General features: G+C 45.7%; 1 protein-coding gene across 2 annotated transcripts in view; it reads left to right on the forward strand.

The window, feature by feature from the left end:
- CNIH3 (cornichon family AMPA receptor auxiliary protein 3) overlaps positions 1–26,573 on the forward strand; it is a 254,681-nt gene that overhangs the window by 158,664 nt on the left and 69,444 nt on the right. For both annotated transcript variants that reach the window (XM_027122290.1, XM_027122291.1), the window contains exon 2: positions 23,055–23,123. In XM_027122290.1, coding sequence (XP_026978091.1) covers positions 23,055–23,123 — 69 coding nt within the window. The remainder of the gene's footprint in view (positions 1–23,054; positions 23,124–26,573) is intronic.

The raw sequence follows: 26,573 nt of genomic DNA on the forward strand, positions 1-26,573 counted from the left end.
GGTTTTAAAGTTTCCTGCACCTTGCCTGTCTCACTGAATAACAACTCAATGAAGTCCCTCTCAGCACACCAGTATAGATCCAGCTCAGGGCTGCATCAGAAGCCATGGACAGGATGCATCACTGCTTAGGCAGTAATTCTCTTATTGATGAGCATTTACTGTCTCCAGTTTTTTTTTTGCCATGTCGAACAGTGCTTGGACATCTAGTCTTACTTAGTGGTGCCTTTATTTCAATAAGTCAGAACCCTGGAAGCAGGACTGCTGGGTGAAAGGTGTGTATATTTTCCTTCACAAGAGGTGTTATCACATTGCCTTCCAAAGGCTGTGTCCCTTCACATTCTCACCAGTAGTGGGTGGGGCTTCGTTTTTCTCTGCTTCCCCGATATCAATTGACTTATCACAATTGAATTTCTTTTCCATCTGATAGGTATCAAGTAATATCTCGTTGTTACCTTCATTTGTATTCCTTCGCCTATCAGTGAGGTTGAGAAACTTCCATAACGTTATTGACCCGTTGGCTATTCCTGCAAAGAAGTACTGCATGGAAGTTTGACCTGTAATTTCTGGGTTTTGGGCGGATGGAAGGTAATTGGCCTGTGACCTCACCCAGACTTTTCTTCCCTGTGTTGTGCTAAAGCTAAAGGCTTGGTGGAAAGGGAGCAGGCAGATGGTGTCTGTGTTGAAGCAGATCAACAACGGGGAATGGGGGAACTTTAATGCCTGGACTGGAACTCCACATAGGGTGGCGGGAAATAATGCGGCCCCAGTCCCCAAGGGGTGCTGGGTGGTCTGTGCACAAGAGCCAACAGGTTTGATGAGTTTAGCAGCGGCAGGGAGGCTGCTGAAAGTCAGGTTGGCACAAGTATCCATTCCAGGTAATCAGTCCTTTTGCAGTCAGCTGGACTCTAGCCAGTTGCTTGGTATAGGAGGAAAGGGGGTGGGGTAAGGGGAACAGACTCAAGGCCCCTAGGAGAGGGGTAGACAAGGGCTAAGCAGTGCTGGGGCCCTGACAAGTACATTCCTTATTCAGCAAGCAAGTGCTATACTGGGCAGGGTGGCTGAGGAAGGATCCTGGTTGTACAAACCACATCCACATAGAAAGAGCATGAAAGACAGCAGAGATGCCCCACAGGGTTACCTCTGGACTTCCTTTAGAAACCAAACCCAGGGAAGCAAGACTAAGTCTAGTCTGCAGCAACTGGTGGGCCTGGGGCTGCTAATGTGCTTCCTGTTCCTGGTGAGGATGGCCCAGGTCATGGGCTTCTGTTCTGCACCCAGACCTATCCAGGCAGGTCTCAGCAGCTCTGGCTGTGCAGGAGTAGAGAGGGCAGAGGTAGTGGAAATGAGGCAGAAGCAGGAGTCATCAGAAATTTCCTTCACCAATGGTGAGGGCCGACACAAGGAAAGGAAAACATTTTGTACCAACCCAGTTGAGTGGCCACGTTTTAACAGCTAAAATAAATTGTTGATTAGGTTACATATTACTTCTAAATCATTTTTTGGCTAATCATATTTCAAACTGGGAAGACCGCATCCTTAGAAGCGACCGTATCTTATTACACATTGCATCTGCAGTTGTTTTTCTTCCTTAAGTTGTGGGTCTGCATTTCTCAGACCAGTATTTTACATGAGGAGCAGTTGGGTTTCAAGTATTTCTACCTTTATATTGATCACTTGAACACACTTCTCTCAGGAAGCAATCTGTTAAAGAAAATATAAGACTGTCTTAGGCTTTCACTCTGTGGATGGTGAAGCTGTATGAACGCAACAGAAACTCTGTTACTGTTGCTTTTTAACATTGTTGCAAGTCAGTGTAGACTCCAGAGGCCTCCTACTAGGTCAGCTATCCCTTTTGAACAAAGTAAGGCAGCTGTGTTCCAGCCCCTCTTCCTTCTTTAACCTAAGCTTAAAGATTAGAAGTTGCTTTCAGATAATTTAGATGCATGTCTCCTTGCTGTGGAGCTTGTCTTTTTTTGAAATAGGATTTTCTATATGCTGATCATACAGTTATTTTCTTTTTTAACTTTGGTCATAAGCTAAGAACGACTGCAATAGACACTTATTTTAGCCATTGTGTGAAGCCTAGTTCTAAAACCAGCATCAGCAGATGTCCTGCAAAATTTAATTGGTTGCATCCAATAACTCCATATAGCAGGTTACTTCCTTTAGTTGCTTTGGGACACACTTTGCATGTAACTCATCCTGGAGAATTCATTAGGAAGCTGTGTTGTTCAAAGCCAGCTATTTCCAAGAAAGCTGCCAGCCCATTCCCTTATGTGTCTAGCCAACCGTGAAAAAGCACCTCTAAATTACCCCCTGCTCACTTGACTGAGGAAGTAGCGTTTGTTTTTATTTTCTAGGACAGTCCATCAGTCGTATGTGATGGAAATAAAGATAAATACCACCCCCCCCCAAAAAAAAGTCAGCTGTTTCACAGGAGTGTTACTGAGATCAAACAAACAAACAAACAAACACACCCCTCTCTCTGCTGAGCAACTGGTAACGAGTAGTACTTGCTTTGAAATTTCTCCAGGCCAAAATGGTTCCATTCTGTGCACTATATGGAATGTTGAGGACTTGTTCAATCATCTATTCACATACTGGAATGTATCCAGAGTATTTATTTATTTGTTTGTTTTGGTACCAAATTACTTTATTTGAAGGAATGGTACTAAGGAAAGAACTTAAGTAGATGTTTTGTTATTATAGTATTTATTTGTTTAATTTTTCCTCAGACCTGGCCTAACCTTCATGCCTCTGGTTGGCTCTGTATTGGTCAGGGTCCCAGTAGAAGACATATGACACATTCAGAGGAGGGTTTAATGAAAGGACTATTTACAGAGGAGGGGCTGGGATAAGAAACCAACAGGGATGGTGAAGCACCAGGGTCTAGCAGAAGGGGAAGCTGGTACTCCCCTAGGTCTGGAGAGGCAAGAGGGTGGCAGTTACCAGAACTTCATGAGAGTTATGGGGTTGGGGGTGCCTCCTGATGGGCCTGTGGCCTCAGGTGGAGGAACAGAGACACTGCCAAGCCAAGGTCCAGCAGGAAGGGACCCGGGGCATAAGTACCCTGCTGGTGGCTCCTAGTGGCCTGACATAATGAGAAGCCAGAGGGCAAGGAAGGCCAGGTGGTACCTTTCTCAAGAGACTGAGCATAGGGTGGAGGAGGGTGGAAGGGGATCTGGAGGGGCAAATGGAGACTTTTCAGCGTAGCTTACCTTCAGGTGGAAGGGAAATGGACATCCAGGCAGGAGAGAGGAGCCTGGTTAGAATCCTCATTTTTGCAAATCATTGTCAGGGTCACTGGCGGCCGCTGGAGCTCCATGTGGTAGGAGCAGCACAGATCACCTGCAGTTGAGGTCTCTGCTGAAACCCAACCTCTTTCTGCATGTTCTCCAACTGTTCAGACGCCTTGTTGGGAGATACATTAGCAGAAGACTATTTGCAGCACATTCAAAATCTGGGTGCTGTTGTCCTGCCTCCATAAAATGTTTTTCCTGAGTCACATTTTGTGTTGACTTCTCAGCCATCATTGAGGGTGGCGCCAAGGAAAAGTCTGACACCTATTGCTGTGTTGCTGTGTTAGTTGTGTGTGTCCTCTACTGTGGTTAAAATAGTGCGGTAATAATTTTCAGATGTGAGTGTTGGGGATAGTGTTTCCTCCGAGGAACCTTTTTCTTTCTGGACATTGAGAACTACGTGTCTGATTTCTCTTCCTACTTTAGCTTCTGGGAAGCTTAGATCCAAATTTTCAAACCAACTTATTTGGCTTCCTTTGGGATGTGTGTGTGTGTGTGTGTGTGTGTGTGTGTGTGAGTGAGAGAGAGAGAGAGAGAGAGAGAGAGAGAGATTCCTTCTCTCAACTATGGGTAAATTCAGTTAATCACTTAGGGGGTCTGGAGGAGAACGATCTGGATGGAGGTTTTGAATCCTGGGACCTGCCTCATGATGGATGGACATGTGACTGCCCTCAGGGAACTACCCTCCTGAATGCTTGAGTCCCCCAGGGCTCCATCTTTGGTGCGGAGATAATTTGTCCTTAAGCACAAACAAATCCACCTAGGAAGACTAGCGTGGGGTAGGAGAAAGACGTCCCCCACTTTGTCTGCAAGAAGCATTGGGTGGGTGGTGTGATCAACTAATGAAATATTTATACAGATATTTTGAGAAGTATAAAATGTTCCATGCTTGTTCATGCACTCATTTAATGTTTATTGCAAACACTGGGCCAAGGATACAAAGATGGGCAAACTCGTTCATTCATCTTTTTTTTTTTTTGCGGTAAGCGGGCCTCTCACTGTTGTGGCCTCTCCCGTTGCGGAGCACAGGCTCCGGACACGCAGGCTCAGCGGCCATGGCTCACAGGCCCAGCCGCTCCGCGGCATGTGGGATCTTCCCAGACCGGGGCACGAACCAGTGTGCCCTGCATCGGCAGGCGGACTCTCAACCACTGCGCCACCAGGGAAGCCCCATTCATCTTTTTAATAGATATTTATTAACTACTGTCTGCCTGGTCCTGATCCAAGAGCTGAGGATGCAGCCATATAAGGAAAAACTGAGGGTTTTCCCTTTCTGTTGTGTTTCCTTTACTGCTTCACTTCTGGTCACCAAGTGTGTGGAGGTTTTTTCCCCACACCAAGAAATCAGCTGGGTGTCCTACAATTGAACTCAATTCTAACACCGTCTGCATGGAGATAGTGTCAGATCCCACAGTTGAAGGGCTCAGTCCCACAAGACGGCTGCCCATTTCAGATGTCAACTGTAAGTGGTAGGTCCCCACTTTCCATGCAACTTCTGGCTACAAACTGGAGGTTCCCACGATCCCCTCCTCAGTTTCGATTAATTTGCCTCAGCGGCTCACAGAACTCAGGGAACCACTTCTTACGTTTACCAGGTTATTAAAGGATATGATAAAGGATACAGATGAACAGCCAGATGAAGAGATACATAAGGCGAGGTCTGGGAGGGTCCTGAGCACAGGCACTTCTGTCCTCATGGAGTTGGGGTGCATCCTCCTCCCAGTGTGGATGTCTTCACGAACCTGTGAGCTCTCCAAACCCTATACCCTTGGGATCTTATGGAAGCTTCCTCTTATGGGCATCATCAATCATTTACTCGTTTCCAGCCCCTCACCCCTCTCTGGAGAATGGGGAGCTGAAAGTTCCAAACTTTCAGTCTAATGATGACTTGGTCTTTCTGGTGACCAGCCGCCATCCAGGAGACCACCCAGAGTTGCCTCAATAGGATGAAAGATGTTCCTACTCCCTTAGGAATTTGTAACAGTTTTAGGAACGCTGTGCCGAGAACAGGGGCAGAGAACAATATATCTATTTTCTATTGTCTCACAGGAGTGATGAACAAAACGGTGTCTCCTCTCACAGAGCATTGCATCCTGAAATCCCACTCATAACCCAATGGGATCCTTTGCATATATTCTTTGCATATGTGGTATATGCCAGGACTCACTTTTGAGATCAAAGCTATGTTTCCAATTAGGGTTACTATGTTAAAGATGTTTGTATTTGCAAAGAGATTTATAGCTTTTTTCCCATTCTCCCTACACCATGGAATGGTATCTACAGGTAAGAGTTAAAGACTTAGTGATAAACCTCAGGACTGTCTGTAGTTCCTGAGAAGGCTAATGTGCTGGGCTTTTATGGTCTGAAGGGTGCTGCAGGTGATGAGACGTGATAACATTCTCCAAGTCTCACACAGCACATTAGAGCTGGAGCGATGGTCAGGTAGTTCTCAACTGGCCCTGGCAATGCTCTCCTCCAGTTTTGATTTAACAGATCCAGGGCAGGGCCCATGCCCCCTTGTGTTTTGACAACTTCCCTAAGAAAGCTGAAATGCTTACCATTCCTGTCCCACGTTCAGAAATGCTGATCTGCTCCCATGTGCTGATTTGGCACACAAGGAAACTGAGGCACAAGAGGGCAAAGAGATTGCCCCACATCACACAGTCAAGAGCAGAGCCAGGACCCAAACTCAAGTTCCTGACTCCCGTGCAGGAAAGTGCCCTTTCCGTGAGCCCAGGCTGTTTACCTTATATAAGCGTGCAGGTAGTGAGGGTAGGGAGGTGGGGTGTTGACACACCCTTGCTGTGAAGTTATCCATCCCGCCTTCTCCCCTGCTTTGGAAGGAGTGCCAGCAGGAGCATGGCCTGGGCATTTTGGTTTCGTTCTCACTTGATACTGTAGTTGCTGTTCTTCCATTGAAGTATTTCAATTATTAAATTTATAGCGCCTGGCTCTTAAGACTTCTCAAAGCAGATGGTGCTCCTTTAAAAACCTTAATAAACAAAATGTTTAGGTATTCCCCTGGTGGTGGGAGAGTCTCTCGGCAGGAGATCATTCCAGCGGGCATTTGCTACCGGAAGTGTCATAGCAGCCCGTGTAGGTTTCCACAGAGAATTATGGCTCAGCCTTCCTTCACCAAACTCATTCGTGGGCGTGTGTGGGTTTGGAGGAAATGACTCCCAGAAAATGGCTTTACAAGGAAGGAGTCTGCCCATTAGGTGCACCATGGAGGCTGAGCTGAGTGCATTGGATCCATTTTTTCTTAGTGATTGATTCCACATTTGGTTTTGAGGACTTGAATGTTAAAGCCTTACATTCTAGTCCTGGTACAAATCCTTCTAGATTGGGAAAAAAATTCTGTTTTTTTTTTTAATTGAAGTATAGTTGATTTAGAATGTTGTGTTAGTTTCAGGTGTACAGCAAAGTGATTCAGTTATATATCAATATATACATATATATATGTGTGTATATATATATATGTATATATTCTTTTTCAAATTCTTTTCCCTTATAGGTATTACAAAATATTGAGTATAGTTCTCCGTGCTATACAGTAGATCCTTGTTGGTTATCTATTTTATATATAGTAGTGTGTATATGTTAATCCCAAATTCCCAATTTATCCCTCCCACCTCCTTTCCCCTTTGGTAACCATAAATTTGTTTTCTGTGTCTGTGGGTCTGTTTCTGTTTTGTATATAAGTTCACTTGTATCATTTTTTTTTTAAGATTCCACATATAAGCAATATCATATGGTATTTGTCTTTGGCTTACTTCACTTAGTATGATAATCTATCTCTAGGTCCATCCATGTTGCTGCAAATGGCAATATTTCATTCCTTTTTTATGGCTGAGTCATATTCCATTGTATATATATACAGCACGTCTTCTTTATCCATTCATCTGGAAGTGGACATTTAGGTTGCTTCCATGTCTTAACTGTTGTAAATAGTGCTGCAATGAACATTGGGGTGCATGTATCTTTTCAAATTATGGTTTTCTCCAGATATGTGCCCAGGAGTGGGATTGCAGGATCATATGGTGGCTCTATTTTTAGTTGTTATTTTTTTTCTTGACAAAGTTTTTTTTTTTTTTTAATTTATTTATTTGTTTTTTTTTTAATTTTTGCTTGTGTTGGGTCTTCGTTGTTGTGTGCGGGCTTCCTCTAGTTGTGGCGAGCGGGGGCTACTCTTTGTTGCCGTGCGCGGGCTTCTCATTGCGGTGGCTTCTCTTGTTGCGGAGCACGGGCTCTAGGCACGTGGGCTTTAGTAGTTGTGGCACACGGGCTCAGTAGTTGTGGCTCACAGGCTCTAGAGCGCAGGCTTAGTAGTTGTGGTGCACTGACTTAGTTGCTCCGTGGCATGTGGGATCTTCCCGGACCAGGACCAGGGCTCGAACCTGTGTCCCCTGCGTTGGCAGGCAGATTCTTAACCACTGCACCACCAGGGAAGCCCTATTTTTAGTTTTTTAAGGAATCTCCATACTGTTCTCCATAGTGGCTGTACCAATTTACATTAGACTGGGAAAGGAATTCTAAAGCCCCAAGGATGTTCCTCTCTGGGCTGTTCTTGGGATATACAAATATTTGCATAGTCATTTTCATCTGACCTGCATATGATTTACATATGCCTACTGAGACAAGTCTCTTCCAGGCAGTTTGCAAGTGGAAATTTCATTCCTTCAACTTAGGGTTGCCCTTTCCTGACTTCTCTCATCTCCTGTCATGTCACGTGTTCTTACTCCACTCCTGTCATTGAGTCCAAGGACCATGTCCTATCTTCTACCTGCAGCTCCAAGCACAATGCCTCTCGTAGTAGGTGCTCATTAAATATTCAGTGACTGAAGTAATTCTGATCCCTTGAGTTGACTCACTATAGCCAAGTCACTGGTGTTGGAGGACAGGAAAGGACTAACTAGAGTTCTATAATCTCATAAAGAAAATGGAAAATAACATAAGCATCTATCTTTCTGTCTTAGGGGCAAGGAAGGACTTCTTAAAAAAAAAACTTTAAGAAATGGATTTCCACTCAATGAAGGATACCACAGTTAATTAATAGGTGACGGATGAGAAAAAGTATTCAAAATGTCTAAAACTGAAAGAGGATTCACATCTACAACATACCAGCAACAAGTGCGACTCAAAAAGAAATATGGCAGCCACCACATAGAAAAATGGACCAAGCAGCTCAGGTGGCAATTTACAGAAAAAGAAATCTAAAAGGCTCTCCATTATATGGAGAGAGGCTCTTTCTGGAGAAATGCAAGTTAAAACAACAGAAAGATCAAACCTTAAAACCTATTAGACTTCAAAAGCTGGAAAGCTGGATGCTGCCAGGTGTTGGCTGGGATGTGGGATGCAGAGCCCTCAGCACTGCTGGGGGAGTACAGCCACTTAGGAGGGTAGCAGGGGAGTACTTAGTTCAATTTAGGAAAAAACATAAACCACATGGCCCAGCAGTTCCACTCCTAGGTATAAATCTCGATAAAATTGCCAGACCAATCCTTAAGGGGACATGCGTGGGGATTTGGGAGCATTATTTGATGTGCAAAGGTCAAATCGGTGTCTCTCACTGGGAGCATTGGTAGGCAAACCGTAGTGGCTACGCCTGTGGAGCCCTGTAGCTACGCTGCTGAGTGCAAAAGGGAAGAAAGAGAATGAAATACAGTTAGGTAAATTATTGATAAAATATATGCACACATTGGACTTCCCTGGTGGCGCAGTGGTTAAGAATCTGCCTGCCAATTCAGGGGACATGGGTTCGAGCCCTGGTCCGGGAAGATCCCACATGCTGAAGAGCAAGCCCATGTGCCACAACTACTGAGCCTGTGCTCCAGAGCCCGCAAGCCACAGCTACTGAGCCCACAAGCCACAACTACTGAGCCCGTGTGCCTAGAGCCCGTGCTCCGCAACAAGAGAAGCCACCGCAGTGAGAAGCTCGTGCACCACAACGAAGAGTAGCCCTCACTCACCGCAACTAGAGAAAGCCCGTGTGCAGCAATGAAGACCCAACGCAGCCAAATAAATAAATAAATAAATTTATTTAAAGAATATATGCACACAAACACACACATTCTGGAAGAACACAACAAAGAGAAAGATACACATTAAACATAAACCAATAATCACCTATGATGGAGGGAAAGGGCTAATGGGAGAAAAGGAAATGAATAGATGAGTAAATAAAGTAAGAGAGGGACTTTCTCAGACCCATGGTGATGATGTGTCATGAACCAAGGAGTACGGTTAGTTCACCCTCTGCTCCTGCGGATCTCAAACCAAAAGAAGCAACTCACCGCCAACAACTTGAAACAACTTAAGTTCTGGCCCAGAGCTTGGAGTTCTGCCTCCCGTTATACACATTCCACCTTCAATTTGATTAAAGAGTTCACACTTACATTTGCAAAAATCAATGTCTTGCTTAATAGGCTACTGCTCCCAGAGGATGTTGCTTTTTCAGAGTTAACACAAGAGAATAAATCGAAGTTGGTGTTAAAAAAAAAAAAAATGGTCTGGCACTTGTTAAAGTGGTAAGGAAGACTTTATTCAGGGCTATTGCAATAGGGGAGAGAGATTGGGCTTAATTCTGAATACAAGCACAACAGGGATTTGTAGTCAAGGAGCAGGGTGAAGGGGTTGGCGATGGAAAATCACTAAGAGGTGATATCAAGGGTGGGGGGACTTTTACTACACTGACTTAATAGGATTCTTGCTGAAGACAGCCCAGGGTGATCAGATATCGAGAGTGGGGATTCTCTCCAAACCAGCTTAGCAGGATTCTTGCTAAAACTAGACTCTGCAAGGATGGACATGGAGCCCAGGGCTGAAGCCTAGCTGGGAAGAGGGCTCAGAAGAGCCTGGGCAAGGAGAGAGCCTTGGTCACTGGTAGAGCCCAGTGCCCGTCTGCCTTTCTTTTTGTAGTATCTCCAGTTCTTACCACAGTGCCTGGCAAATGGTAGATCCTAGTAAGCATTTTTTAAGAATGACTAATGATGGCTCTTCCTGGGAGATTCTTTGGGGTGTGGGGACCTCACTGATGCATGTTCACACTCACCCTTGGGTGTGCACTCCCCCCAGAGCTTGGGCCCGCTGGCTGTGGAGTGCTCCAGGCCTGGGGGCTGGAGGAGGCATTTGCTTGTCCCAAGGAGCAGAGGATGCTGGAACCATCAAGAGGAGAAATTCCAAGAGCCATGTGGGAGGCTGATGGCCAAGACCCCAAAGGGTGTCTGGAGGGTCCCCGAACCCTTCAGGCCAGAAATTCCTCCTGAAATCTCACGTCTGAGAACCAAGGATGGCAGAGCAAACACAAACTTGGTAGGAGGAGGTGGGAACTGGGGCTGGCACTAGTTGCTTAGAACACTCTGTGGTTTGCGACTTGCTTCACGTGGTGGGCTGTGGCGCTGTGGGTGCTGGCTGAGCTGGGGGCTGGGAGAAGCAGACGGCTGGGGCCTGATCGAGTGGGACCGGGAAGACCCCAGAAGGCTGCCTGCTGCTGCCCTCCTCCTGTTAGCGAGTCCAAGCTCGTCCAAGCTCGTCCTGCTCACCACAAGACAGGTCAGTAAATCGAGAGGCGAATTGTCGGCACAAGGAATAGTGACTTTATGTGGAAAGCCAGCCGACTGAGAAGATGGTGGACTAGTGTCCCAAAGAACCATCTTACCCGAGTTAGGATTCAGGCTTCTTACATACTAAAAGTTGTTGGTTGTTGCAGACTTCTTGGTGTCAGAATCCTTTGTTCTTGCAGCTGTCCCTATAGGTGTCTGTAGGTCGTGATGGTCCTGTAAACCTCCAACAAGACAAATGTTATTCTCTGTTCCGCAACTTTTTATCTCTGTGTGAGTGGAAAAGTGTTATACCTTTAAAGTTCAGAGCCTTGAGAATGGGCTATCCTGTATATTTCAGGCTATAGGCAACATTCTTGCAGAGAAAGCAATAGAATACAAAGGTTAAAGTAAAAGAAACAGATCCAATATGGAGTTAGATTTGTTCTTCCCTATTACACTCCCACCCCTGCCTCACGGCATGTGTTCTTCAGAGGGGGCTGCCTTGCCCACCACAAGTCAGCAGACGGTGGGGGGGGGGGCGCCTTCTCATCCCCTCCTCCCCTCTGGATTTCACCCTGACCGGATGGCTGCTGGCTGGAGCTGGGGACTGCCCTGCTGAGTGTCGGCAGGAGAAAGTCAGCTGGGCCTGCCTGGTCTCCTGCTCTCTTGCCTCCCATCCCAGATGTGCCTGGCTCTGGGGGGTTCTTTGTTTTCTGTTAACTAGACGGGGACCAGGGAAGCAATGTCAGAACCACCTGTGTCTTCAAATTCCGGCAGAGGCAATGGCTGATAGGCCGTGTCCTGTGTTCCCCAATTTGTACTCATCATTCAGGTCTAGGGGCTGGTCTGGGGGCAGCTGATGCCTCCTTTCCCAGCTCACCTGCTGATCCCAGCCTCCTTCCCAGCATCCCAGTGTTCAGTCTCCCACCCGTGACAGGATGGGCCCTAGCGCTTTCTCACCCACGCGTGTCGTCAGAGCAGCTCTGCCCTTCGCTCCTACCTACATCCTCCTTCCCTAAAGTGCCTGGGTTCTCCTGGATCCAGACTGTGTGATGCTAATGACTGTGCTCAAAATCAGGGAGGTGGGGCCCAAACATCTGTACGGTGGTAACAACTACAGCGATAAAAGTAGTAATTAATGTTTATTGTTGCTATGCACTAGGCATCGCGCCCAGTGCTTTATGGACATTATTTCGTTTGATCCTCACAGCCCCAGTAGGAGGTAGAACCCTTACTGTCTCCTGTTTCTATTTGAGGACACTGAGGTTGGAGAGGTTAAACACTTTGCCTGCAGTCACTCAGATAGATGAGGTGGAGTTTGGATTTGAACTGAGGGTTTCTGACTCACAGGCACATGCTAACCATTCTGCCGTGTGGAGCCTTTTATATAATGGCAGTTCATTCTTCATCCAACACCATCTTTATTTCTCCTGCTCTGACACTGTGGTCTCTGGCACCTCATTTCACGTGGCAACCAGTTGACGTAGGGAGAGTTATTATTCCCATTTTGTGGATAAGGAAACCATAGCCTGGAAAAGTGATGACAAGCCCAAGGTTACACAGCTAGTCCCTGCAGGGTAAAGACCCCACCGAGCTCTCCTCCGGGTGCAGGGCTCTTCCCCCTAAAGAGGCAGCACCTGTCGTGACGCAGGTAGGCATGGAGCCAATGGTGGCTCACTCTGTGATGGTGCGGGAAGGGGACATGGGGCCTACCTGCGTGGTACCCATGAGTGTGGAGTCCATCTTCTTGGGGGTTCAGGTGTGGCTTAGCAAACAGTTGCCTGTAGCAGTTTAGAATCAGTGAACAGAACCTTTAGGACTCTTCAGCTGCTCCAGCATCAGACATAAAAGCGACACTAACCCTAAGCCCATGTGGTACAGCCAATAAATCTGTTCCCGTGCCCCATCTCTCTCCCATGCGGTGGAGCTCCTGACTCTCAAAAACGGCCCCAAGGCTTGGGCAGTGGTTTGAAGGAATTGCTCTTGTTGGGACAAGACATGGAGAGGAAGTAAAAAACTGACTTCTTTCTAAATTAAAAGTATATTCTTCGTGTGGCTTTAGGGAACTTACAGGAAGGCTTGTAGTGAGTAGAAAAGCCTGCTTCCCCGGGGAGGTATTTATTTTGGGTTGGAAATGCTCCTGTCTGTTTCTTTCACTAACTAACATTCACGGGTGGCACCCAAAGCCATTTTTTCCTGATAACATCTTAGGTCACGGCAGCAACGGTTTCAGCTATTTTGCAAGTGGACTCTATATGTTTCCCAGGGTTGCCTTAACTAATTACCACAAACTAGGTGACTTAATTGGAATGTATTCTCTCATAGTTCTGGAAGCTGGAAGTGTGAAGTCAGGGCAGGGCCCTACTCCCTCCGACGGCTCTAGGGAAGATCCTTCCCTGTGTCTTCCGGCTCCTGGTGGCCCCTGACAACCCTCGGTGCTCCCTGGTTTGTAGCTGCACCACGCCCCGTTTCTGTGTGTCCTCTTCTGTGTCTTATAAGGACGCTGGATTTGGGGCCTCTAGTCTAGTATGATCTCATTTTAACTGATTATATCCGTAGAGACCCTGTTTCCAAATAAGGCCACATTCTGAGGTTTGAGGTGACTTTGGGGGGGACACTATTCAACTTATAACATGGAGAAATCAAGAAGTTCTGCCCAGGTGGCCCTACTGCAGATAGGAGTCTGAATGCACGCCTGGGTGACAGAGCTGTCCCTGTTGATGGATGGATCGGTAGGCGGAAATTCAGGGGGGCTCAGGCCCCACGTGTCCTCTCGTTAGAAGACTTTGGACAGCTTTTCCCAGTGTCCGATTGCTCTCTGGGGTGGGTTAGCCCCAAATCATTCTCTGGCTTCCTGGGTCTGACTAGCCAGGATTCCTGGTCTTTTCTCATACTGCCTCTGACCACTGACTTTTTTTCTGGGTGAATTAGCGGCCTTGCAGAAAGGACCCAAAGATCGTCGTCCCACCACCTACTCCTCAGTGTGCATACCTGACACTGCATTCACACACACTGACCTGTCTCATCGACGTCCCCCTCGGTCACACCCCTTTGTTGGATTGTGAGACCACAAGCAGCAGACGCGCTCAGTTCTGTGAGTAACGTAGAGGCCGTATCACCAACGGAGTAGTTGGGCTGAGCAGGGTCTCAGCTCACAGGTCTGCTTCGCGGAGCCGGTTAGATGAGTCCCACACCAGGTGGGATTCTTGGCCAGTCCCGCTCTTGGCCTCATCCCCTCCCAGTATCTCTTTCTGTCACTGGGCTTCAGCTGCCGTGGCCTTTTGGCACCTCATCCCCGCCGACCTTGTTTCCCACTAGGGCCTCTGCAGGCCCTAGTAACTTCCTTCTGGAAATTTCCATGTCTGGCTCCTGGTCATTCAGCCTCTCACCTGAAACGGCACCTCCTCCAAGAGGCCTTCCTTGACCACCCTCCAATTCTAGGTCTTCATATCACCCTGTTGTATTATACTTTCTTCAGGCAGCCTATCATTTTAAGGTATGTTTCTTGTTTATTTACTGATTGATTCTGTCCCCTGCCCCTGTCTGTGAGCACAGGGACCTTATCTTCTGGCTTACCACTGTATTCCAGAGCCAAGAGCAGTGCCAGGGACACGGTGGGTGCCTAGGAAAGAGTCTTTTGGGCATCTTTAATAGCTCAACACTTTCTTTTAACGATTTCAAGTCACAGAGAGACAACGCACTGTGCTACATGGAGCACCAGCTGATCAGGGTTCAGAAACCCGGTTCCTGGTGTGGGCTGTTACTCGCCCACTGTGCCATGGCCAGTACTTCATTCAAACGCTCTGCCTGGGGCTTGGTTTCCCGAACTGTACACTAGGGGGATATCCAGTGCACGGAGTCCTTGTGCAGATGGAATGTTTCAGTGAGATGATGTGATACAAATCCAAGATTGTGAGGCTTCAACCAGTGTAGATCTTTCAGAAACCAGAGGACACTGTGGAACGAACACAGGGGAGAGAATGTTCCAGACAAAAGAGGCTTTTCCGAATGCTAAACTCTGTGATGGGGCAGCCCTGGGGACTTATTAGCTAATGGAGGTTGAATTTTCTCTCATTCTTACTCTTCCAGGAAGGTTTTTTCATAGTAGAGCATAGTTATTTTTAGCAGAATAACTGTTTCAGACAAGCAAGGTGACTTTTGATCTCCTAATTATAAACACTGTGGGCCTGAAGAAAGAAGCCTTCTTGAGATGCTTTGTAGAGGATTTCTGTAATTCCCTGCCTCTTGAAGTGGGTCCAGGCTGCTTCCCACCTCGGGATGAGGCCCGATGGGATGGAGGCTGTCTAGAGTTAGGGCTGACCCACACCTGGCTGACATTGCACAGGAGGGGCTCTAATCCCTGGTGAGGCCCCTCACAGGGCCTTCATTTAACCAGTGAATTTTTATTGAAGTATAGTTGGTTTACGATGTTGTGTTGGTTTCTGGTATACGGCAAGGTGATTCAGTTTTATATATATACTTTTTTAGATTCTCTTCCATTATAGATTATTACAAGATATTGAATATAGTTCCCTGTGCTAAACAGTAGGACCTTGTTGTTTATCTGTTTTATATATAGTAGTGCGTATCTGTTAATCCCAAGCTCCTAATTTATCCCTCCCCCCTTCCCCTTTAGTAACCATAAATTTGTTTCTATGTCTGTGAGTCTATTTCAGTTTTGTAAGAAAGCCCATTTGTATCATTCTTTTACTTTTTTTTTTTTTTTTTTTGGTACGCGGTCCTCTCACTGTTGTGGCCTCTCCCGTTGCGGAGCACAGGCTCCGGACACACAGGCTCAGCGATCATGGCTCACGGGCCCGGCCGCCCCGCGGCACGCGGGATCTTCCCGGACCGGGGCACGAACCTGCGTCCCCTGCATCGGCAGGCGGACTCCCAACCACTGTGCCACCAGGGAAGCCCTGTATCATTCTTTTAGATTCCACATGTGAGTGATGTCATATGATACTTGACTTTCTCTGTCTGACTTACTTCACTTAGTATGATAATCTCTAGTTCCATCTATGTTGCTGCAAATGACTTTATTTCATTCTTTTTTATGGCTGAGTAATATTCCATGGTATATATATATACCACATCTTCTTTATCTATTCATCTGTCAGTGGGCATTTAGGTTGCTTCCATGTCTTGGCTACTGTAAATAGTGGTGCCATGAACATTGGGGCCCCTGCATCTTTTCAAATTTGAGTTTTCATCTTTTCCAGATATATGCATATGAGTGGGATTGCTGGATTGTATGGTAGCTCTGTTTTTTTTTTTTTAAGGAAACTCCATACTGTTTTCCATAGTGGCTGCACCAGTTTACATTCCCACCAGCAGTGTAGGAGGGTCATCTTTTCTCCACACCCTCTCCAGCATTTATTATTCATAGACTTTCTAATGATGACCATTCTGACTGGTGTGAGGTGATACCTCATTGTAGTTTTGATTTGCATTTCTCTAGTATTAGTGGTGTTGAGCATCTTTTCATGTGCCTATTTGCCGTCTGTATGTCTTCTTTGCAGGAATGTCTGTTTAGGTCTCCTGCCCAGTTTTTGATTTTTTCTTTTTTGATATTGAGCTATATCGGCTCTTTGTATAATTTGGAAATTAATTCCTTGTCAGTCGTATCACTTGCAGATATTTTCTCCCATTCTGTAGGTTGTCTTTTCGTTTGGTTTATGGTTTCCTTTGCTGTACAAAAGCTTATAAGTTTGATTTGATTAGGTCTTTCTCTCTCTCTCTCCTTTTTTTTTGTTTTTTTGTTTTTTTGCTTTTATTTCTTTTGCCTTAGGAGACTGACCTAAGAAAACATTGCTCTGGTTTACATCAGAGAATGTTTTGCCTGTGTTCTCTTCTAGGAATTTTATGGTGTCATGTCTTATATTTAAGTCTTTAAGCCATTTTGAGTTTATTTTTGTGTGTGGTGTGAGACAGTGTTCTAACTTCATTGATTTACATGCAGCTGTCCCGCTTCCCCAGCACCACTTGCTGAAGAGACTGTCTTTTCTCCATTGTATATCCTTGCCTCCTTTGTCGAAGATTAATTGACTGTAGGTGTGAGGATTTATTTCTGGGCTCTCTATTCTGTTCTATTGATACATATGTCTGTTTTTGTGCCAATACCATGCTGTTTTGATGACTGTAGCTTTGTAGTATTGTCTGAAGTTGGGAGGGTTATGCCTCCTGCTTCGTTCTTTTTCCTCAGGATTGCTTTGGCAATTCTGGGTCTTTTGTGCTTCCATATAAATTTTAGGATTATTTGTTCTAGTTCTGTGAAAAATGTCATGGGTACTTTGATAGGGATCACATAAAATCTGTAGATTGCTTTGGGTAGTAAGGCCATTTTAACAATATTAATTCTTCCAAAGGCCAGTGAATTGTTGATTCATGATCCTGGGGCCGGGGTGCTGGGGAGCAGCTGGAGGGTTTGGGTCAGGACTTTTGGGGGATGAGTTAGCCCAGGACTAGTGGTGGCAGGGTCAGGGCTCAAGGTTCACAGAAACAGCTTCTCGTCGAGTGTGTTTCTCTTCTTGGAGCTCCCTTCCTTTCTGGACTTCTCTGTGGACTCCCCAGCCCCTGGCTCTGCCTCTCTTGGAGCCTCCAGCTCTGTACACAACTAGATCCTGGCATCTGACCTTCTCTCCCTCTTGAGCATCATCTCCTGCACAGCCCAGCCCCAGGCAAGGTCATAGACAATCTGATTAGCTAGAACCTCTGTTATGCAGCTTGTGGAAGAACTGTTTCTCTTGCTGTTTCCACTGTTTAGCTGCTGCCTTTTCTAGCCTTTTCTGTGCTCACTCAAGCCTCCATCTCAAAAGTTTAGCAAGAAAACCAAGAGGGAAAATGAAACAAGCAGTGAGGGTGGCTCGGAATATAAATTTGACCTATAAATTTGACAACTTTGGTGAAATCAGCCAGTTCCTTAAGGTCACAAATGCTCCAAGCTCATGTAATAAGAAATAAATAAACGGATAGTCCTAAATCTATTAAAGAAATTGAATTTTTAGTTTAAACCATAAAGAAAACCCTAGGTTTTAGAAGAAAAACCTAGGAGAAAATCTCTGTGGCCTTACAAGTTCTTAGATCCAAAAGAGTTCTTAGATCCAACACCAAAAGTATGATCAATATAAGAAAAACCGATAAATTGGATAAACTGATAAATGTTAAAATGAAAAACTTTTGCTCTGAGAAACATCCTATTAAGAATGAAAAGACAAGATACAGAATAGAAGAAAATATTTGCATACGATACAAATGAACTTATTTACAAAACAGAAATAGACTCACAGACATAGAAAACAAACTTGTGGTTACCAAAGGGGAAAGTGGGGTGGGGGGGATAAATTAGGAGTTTGGGATTAGCAGATACACACTACTATATATAAAAGATAAACAACAAGGTCCTACTGTATAGCACAATATCTTGTACTATACTCAATATCTTGTAACAAACCATAATGGAAAAGAATATGAAAAATAATATATCTACATACATACAGCTGAATCACTTTGCTATACGCCAGAAACTAACACAATATTATAAATCAACTATTCTTCAATTAAAAAAATTTTTTAAATTTGCAATTTGCATAACTGACAAAGGACTTGTATCCAGAATGTATAAAGAATTCTCAAAAATCATCAATAAGAAAACAGCTAAATTTAAAAAAATAAAATAGGCAAATGATTTAAACACACACTTCACCAAAGAAGACACACAGATGGCCATTAAGCCCATGAAAAGTTGCTCAACATAATTAGTCATTGGAGAAATGCAAATTAAAATTATAATGAGATACCTCTACACACCCATTGAAATGGCTAAAATGAAAGAAACCCAAACTGACAATACTAAGTTTTGGTGAGGAAGTGGAGTGACTGGAACTCTCATATGTTGCTGGTGGGCATACAGAATGGTACAGCCACTTTGGAAAAGAGTTTCTCCATTTCTTTTATAAACATACACTTACCACATGAACCAGCGATCCATTTCCTCTTTGCCCAAGAAAATTGAAAACTTACATTTAGATGAAAACTGTTATGCAGATGTCTCTAGCAGCATTATTCATAACTGTAAAAAACTGGAAACAACCCACATGTTCTTTAACACGTGAATGAATAAACTGTGGTTCATCTCTGTAATGGAATACTACTCAGCAACAGAAAGGAACAAACTGATGATACAGGCAACAGCGTGGCTGAATCTTACATGCATTACCTTAAGTGAATGAAACCAGACTCAAAAGCCAAGATACGGCGTGGTGGCACTTAAATGACTTTCTGGAAAAGACAAAACTATTCATGGTTGCCGGGTCCGGGTCCGGGGTGGGGGTGAGGTTAGGGTTAGGGATGGGGGAAGGGTTGGCTCCAAAGGAGCAACAGGAGAGAATTTTGGGGGGTGATGGAGCCATTCTGTGTTTTGACTGTGGAGGTGCTGGGATATAATGAGCATGCCCTAAATGTTAGCTATTATTATAGTCGTCTTGTTTATATAGCACGTATCACATTGTAGCAGAATGATTTGTCTACATGCTTCTCTTCCTTTCTAGCCCAGGAACTTGGTGAGGACAGGAACAGTATCTTGTTGATTTTTGTACCTGCAGGGGCTAGCCCCGTCAGTGCCTGAGTGAAAGATGCTCACTGAATGTTTGTCAGGTGAATGGAAGGATCATTTAGTGAGTAGTTACCGGGGGTAGGGATGCTGAAAGCCTTTATCCTCACTGTGCACATCGCCATCACCATCATCAGAAAACAGCCACAAAGTATCCGTTATCTCATGGAGCTCAAAGGCGTAAGCTGCACTCTGGCCTTCCCCTCTTCACACCCTCCTCCAAGTCGGGACCCGAGTTGGGCAGTGGTTGCCCGCTCTCAGATGCACTTAGCAACTCGGAATCCCCATGGCTCCTCTCCTGCTGCTTTAAGCACCGGCAGCCTTTGCTCGCTTCAGCCCAGACCCACGTCCCGGCACTTAGACAGGGACATGGGCCCAGGTCAGGGCTGGAGGTGGGAATTACACAAGTGGGTCTTCAGTCATGGCCACGACGTAGGGCTTGACTCCTTCCGTCCATGAGCTCCCGGCCTCTTTGGGGAGCTTATATATGCTGCACCAACAGTTATGGGGTTCTGATGCCATCCAGAGATTTACTTTCAGTTGACTGGATCAAAATATGATGAATTGTCTTTATAATTAGGTAAATAAGGAGCCGAAAGATTGCTTATGTCAGCCTCCTGGGAGCTAGGAGTGGCGAGCTTTGGGTTCTGCCCTTGGTCCTGCTCTGTTTGTATTTAGATCACGGCGAATGTGGATAATGAACACATTATGTTCATTAGGATTTGTAGTTGGGAGATAGATCATATCTCAACAGATTAGACCCATAGGGAGGAATTAAAAGGGATAAATGTCAGTTTCTGCTCTTAGGTGCCCAAATGCAATAATGGACATGTTGGAATGAGGTGGGCTTAGGTAAACTGAAGCACATGAAGGAGACCTGGGCTTTTAGGCAATGCAAGCTCGGTATGAAACCAGGAGTGTGATGTGGCTACCAGTAGGCTAATGCTATCAGGTTACATTAACAGAGGCGTAGTTTACAGAACAGAGGAGGGGAGTGAGATGTTTACTCTCTGAGCCAGCTGACCTCACCTTGAGTATGGTGTTCAGTTCTGACAGTCATGTTTTAGTAAAGACATTTACAACCTGTAATGTCAGTGAAGGGCAATCAGAATGATGAGGTAACTTAGTGCCAGTTAATCTAAGTAAAGGTTGGAGAGATTTCGCCTGAAGAAGGAAGATTGGCTGCATTCACCATAGCTGGCAATACTTAAAGGGGTTGCTTGTGGAAGAGTGATTCAACGATCCTCTGTGCCTCTAAAGCAGTGCTGTACACAGTAGAACTTTCTGTGATGATGGGAATGTTTTACATCTGTGCTGTTTAATAGCTACTAGACAGATGTGATTTTGAGCAATTAAAGTGTAGTAACTGAATTTTACATTTAATTTTAACTAATTAAAATAGCCAAATGTGGCTACCATATTGGACACTGCCACTCTAGAGGAGAAATAAAAGAATAGAATAGGGGTTGGCAAATTTTTTTTTTGTAAAGGGTGAGATACTAACTATTTTGGGCTTTGCTGGCCATATGGTATCTGTGCAGCTACTCAGCTCTGCCATCCTAGTGTAAGAATATAGACCATATATAAAAGAATCATTGTGTCTATGTTCCAATGAAACTTTATTGATGGAAACTGAAATTTGAATATGATATAGTTTTTACATGCCACAAAATAGTATTCTTCTTTTGATTTTTTTCTACTATAGTAAAGGTGTAAAAACCATTGTTAGCTCACAGGTTGTACAGAAATGGGTGGCAGGCTAGATTTGGCCTGCAGGCTGTAGTTTGCTGACCCTGGCTTAGTGTGTGGGTGGAAACCTTAGGGAGTTATATGTAAGTTCAGTAAAGGAAGATGATGATTAATTAGAGGTAGCCAGGGACGGAAGGAGCATCTTCAGTAAGTGGTGAGTTTCTTGTTACTACAGGTATAGGCTGGATAATGAACTATCTGGTGAGGGATGATATAGAAATGTGTCTATTTAATACAACTTGTACTAGAATTTCCCCCTAATTCTGCAGCAGTATTGAAATCAGAATGACATGTGATTGCTCTAAAAGCATACTTGCTTTTTCGAGGGAAGCGTGTTGTTTTCCCTCACTTGGTACTTACTTTCACCTCCATGCTGCAGGAACAGGGACCGTTGAGGGTGGGGTGGCAGCTTCATTGCTTCGGCAATTCTGCCAAGTGTTCAGGGACCCCTGGGATGTGCCTTCCTGGGGGAGTTGGTTTGTCCATTTGTATGCAGCCCAGGAGAGGACCTAAGACGTCCACACCCTAAGAGAGGACACTCTCCTGTCGGAATACCACCTTGTTCTGTCCCTGAGTCTCCCTGGGGACACCTGGGGGACAAGATGGCCGGGGTTAGGAAGCTTCACCTCTAGGTAGTTCTTTCTGTGCCTGGGTCACGCCTCGTTCTGTGACCAGAGAAGGTCACTTCCAACATTCTCCCCTCCAGACAAAGGGGGAAACCATTGCTCTCTGGGGACCTCTGAGTCTCTGTCCAGAATGACCTTGAGAACCCAAGTGCGATGGACCGAGGTGTGATGCCTTGACTGTCCAGGAGCTGATCGTCCAGGCTGTGGACGGCTAGAGATTAGGTTGTTTCTATTCCTGTCAACTCTGCTTTCTTGATTTTTCTCTTCTCCCATTTGCCTGACTTCTATCCATTTAACTTCTAATCAGCATCTCTGCCAGAATAAACAAAAATAAAAAGTAAACAGCTTTTTCCTGAAGGAGAAGATGGAAAGTGCTGGTTTGAAGTTTTAAATTTTTGTATGCCTTTATCCAAACCTCAGACTACTCTCATCGAAACAGAGTTTCTCTGCATTTTTGTGAAGCACAGGAAACTTAAAAAGTTTATTTTGAGGATTTAAAAAATTGAGATATATTTGGCATACAGTATTGAGTACATTTAAGGTGTACAGCATAGAGATTTGCTACATTGATGTTGCAATATGGTTGCCACTGTCGTGTTAACTAACAACTCTGTCCCATCACATAGTTATCACTTCTTCAAGTACTGGGAACAATTAAGATCTAGTCTCTTAGCGAGTTTAATGTTTATAATACAATTTTGTTGTCTATAATCACTGTACTGTGTTAGGTCTCCAGGACTTATTTATCTGTTAGTTTTAAGTATCTACCCTCAAACAACATCCCTCCCGTTCCCTCTTTTGGGGATTTTTTTTTTTTTTTTTGCGGTACGCGGGCCTCTCACTGTTGTGGCCTCTCCCGTTGCGGAGCACAGGCTCCGGACGCGTAGGCTCTGAGGCCATGGCTCACGGGCCCAGCCGCTCCGCGGCATGTGGGATCTTCCCGGACCGGGGCACGAACCCGTGTCCCCTGCATCGGCAGGCGGACTCTCAACCACTGCGCCACCAGGGAAGCCCTCTTTTGGGGATTTTTAAGCATACACAGACATAGACAGGAGAGTACAATCAACCCCAGGTGCCCATTACCAGCTTTGGCAGTGATTGACCCCTGGCCAGTCTTGTGTCATTGATACACTTCGCCCGCCTCCTGAGTTATTTTGGACCAAATCAGAGGAAGCTTTTGATGTGGTGCATTGACACTAACATCTTGATTCTGTGTTTTCTGTTTCAGATAATTGCCTTTGATGAGTTAAGGACGGATTTTAAGAACCCCATCGACCAGTGCAACCCTGTTCATGCGGTAGGTGGTGGGTGCTGGTGGCCGGAAGGGTGGTGTCACCCCAGGCCACCCGGGGCCTGTGAAGGAGGGCGAGGTCTCCATGAGTAAGAGGAGTGAAGTGTAGGCTCGGCCCGGGCTGCACCTCCATGCCTGGCTCGGGGCGGTCTTTCCTCAGGCTGCTGAGGTCTCCATTTATCATGCAAAGTCAAGTATAGCAGTCCCACCACCCGGGTGGGAGAGGTCTGTGTGCTGTGGCTGTGGAGTCCTCAAGGCCCCATGTTAGTGGGTTTTGGCTACGCCCCCTCGAACAAGGAGAGAGGCTCGGGCTGGCCACCATGTTGGCAGGTGTAGGAGCATCACCATGGCTGTCCCTGCTCTGCACTTGGCCAGGTTTCTCCGAGGGAGGCTTGCAGGGGGGTTGTTGTATGCAGCTACTCACCCCATATCCTTCACCCGGGAAGCATTCATCTCGGGAGACTCTGCAGGCCTGAGGTCAGCTTGCCTCCCCCTGGGGAACCCGATGCCGTCTGGTTGTCCGGCCCGGGTTCAGCATGTGAGAGACCTCCTGCCCCAGCACCTGCTCTTCCCAGAGTTCTGCTGCGCCAGCTGGCTTGTCGCACCGTGCCTGCTGCCCTCCCACGTGCCCTGGAATGGATGCAGAAAGAGGCCTCGACGCAGGGAGAGGAGGGAGACCTCACGTCTGTTGAGTGGGGGTGGGTGTTGGCTGTCCGCCCCTCTGCTCAGTGCAGCCCACATCCCAGAGCCAGGCACCAGCCCGCCTGTGGACAGAGCCTTTTCCAGACACTTTCCAGACCAGGACCACTGGGCCCAAAGGATGGAGCTCACGGTTCACGCGAGTCCGTCTCTCAGTCTAAGCTTGCTGGGCCTGCATTGAGTTGAACTTCCTTCCAAGCCCTGGTTTCCAGCGCCAAGGCACGCTTTTGTTTGAATAGTTCTGTTGATAGTTTGATAGTTTCAGTCAAAAGTTTTAGAGAGAACACCGGAATTTTCTAGTGTGAATATATATATATATATATATATATGAAAAATATATATTGGTATGAATATTAACCTGGAAGGCTTATGACATCATTCTTTAGTGACAGGGACGAGAGGTCTGTTCTCCTTAACTGCAGGCCCCCTGAAGAGGGCTGTGCTCTTAGGGAGGTACCAGAAGACCAGGGGAGCAGGCTTTGGTGTCACCCTCTCTAAAGTACAGGGTTATTATTGGAGTTGCTTTTTTGCGTTTTTACTACATGCTAGGACCTATATATATGTAACCTATAATCCTCACAGCTCTGCTAGACAGGCATTATTTACCCAGTTTATAGACTCTTATCCAAGGACTCAAAGCTCATGAGCAGTGAAGTCAGGATTGGAGCCCAAGTCTGCCGGGGTTCTTACCACCTACTCTACGTTGTGCCTTTAAGAGCCTGATTTTATAATCCCTTTGGCATCACATTCTTTGATTCTATGAAAGAGAGCCTAACCCTCTCCAAGTCAACTGTGTGAAGCGGAATTTTGTGACAAGTTGGAAGAATCCCTAGATCCACCTGAAAACTTACTATATCTTATGAAACTTGTCATTATTAAAATCCGTCTTGTTTCCAACTGCCAGCCTCACCACCACCGGTGATAACTTGGCTCCTGGAGGCCTGAACGCGTTGCACCTTGGGTCTCCTTTCTTTCTGGATGCTTTTGTGTTTGGCCCCAGCGTCCCACACTTGGCTCGTCAACATCGACCAGGTGCACAGAGCTGCCCTAGTCCGAGAGGGTGCTTCTGTTTGGAATGCCAGGGAGTCAAGAGCCTGCTTCCCTTCCTCCTGGTGGCTTGGGCTCGAGTTAGAAAGCGGCTCACTTAGAACACCCAGAGTTCCTTGTGTGATCTCAGGGTAAATACTAGTGAAGAAATAGTGCCCTGCCCCTCAATTCCATCATGCGAATTCAACACTGGGGTGCAGGAGGTTGGCCAAACCATGAGACGGGTTTGTGGAGCCCGTTTCCATCTCACCTTGGCAGGTTCCTTAGTTCGGGCAGAGCAAAGAAAATTAGGACCCGTGTATGCCCCACTGGGAGCTTCTGTGCAAGGTCAGTGCAAGGACAGAAACTGCACACAGTAGGCGCTCAAATAACTATTTGTTGATGGAAGAATGAATGACTGAAGGGTGAGGTTGCATAGCAGAGAAGCTGGATCTCAACTCTTTATTCCTATTATTAAAGCCACACTTCTTCACAGATGTAGGAAACAAACTTATGGTTATCAGGGGAAGTGGGGGATGAATTGGGAGATTGGGACTGACATATACGCACCACTATATATAAAATAGGGAACTAATAAGGACCTACTGTATGGTGTAGGGAACTCTACTCAGTACTCTGTAATGACCTATATGGGAAAAGAATCTTACAAAGAGTGTATATCTGTATATGTATAACTGATTCACTTCACTGTACACCCAAAACTAACACAACTTTGTAAATCAACTATACTCCAATAAAAATTAAAAAAAATAAAGCCACACTTTTAATTAGTTAATGAATTAATTAAGGAGTCTGGGTCCCAAAGGCCAGACATCTCATGGATAGACTCAAGCCCTTAAGTAAAGGACTCTTGTCTGAGATTTTTTAAAAAATCCATAGAAACCCTAAATGGAAGTGTATTAGACACATTTCCCCCAGTTTTTATGATGTTACTCCCTGGCAGGAACTTAAACGCTTTGGAAGCCTCATTTAACTCATCTTTAAGCTCTTTGGGCCCCTGTAGATCCTCTGAAGCAGCATCTCAGGCTCAGGTGGCTTGACAAAGCTGCTTCACTGCTCGGTAACTCCAGCCCTGGATGGACTTGTGTTATAAACAATTGCTGATTGGTGTGATGCTTTTTTTTTTTTTAAAGAAGATGTTGGGGGTAGGAGTTTATTAATTAATTTATTTATTTTTGCTGTGTTGGGTCTTCATTTCTGTGCGAGGGCTTTCTCTAGTTGTGGCAAGCAGGGGCCGCTGTTCATCGCGGTGCACGGGCCTCTCACTATCGCGGCCTCTCTTGTTGCGGAGCACAGGCTCCAGACGCGCACAGGCTCAGTAGTTGTGGCTCATGGGCCCAGTCGCTCCGCGGCATGTGGGATCCTCCCAGACTGGGGCTCGAACCCGTGTCCCCTGCATTAGCAGGCAGATTCTCAACCACTGCACCACCGGGGAAGCCCGGTGTGATGCATTCCTAAATCAACGTGCATGAGGCCCACTGGTTCTTTGGATTTAAGCTCCAAATATTGTCAGACCCTCTGGGTGGACCCCTCTTCCATGTGGTAGGAAGAGGAGGAATGTTTGTTTTAACTCCTAGTTTCTCATGTTAACCCTTTCCCCTTCCTTTTGCCAGCTGGGCATTTAATATCATTGTAAAGTAATGAGAAATGTCCTTTAGAGGATCTGACTTGCTGGGGAAGGAGCTAGCGTGTGTCCTGAACCTCCGTCTT

This window comes from Aethalodelphis obliquidens, unplaced genomic scaffold (assembly GCF_003676395.1).
Source record: "Aethalodelphis obliquidens isolate GAN/ISIS:26980383/991018 unplaced genomic scaffold, ASM367639v1 scaffold24, whole genome shotgun sequence".
In the NCBI taxonomy this organism is placed as follows: domain Eukaryota; kingdom Metazoa; phylum Chordata; class Mammalia; order Artiodactyla; family Delphinidae; genus Aethalodelphis; species Aethalodelphis obliquidens.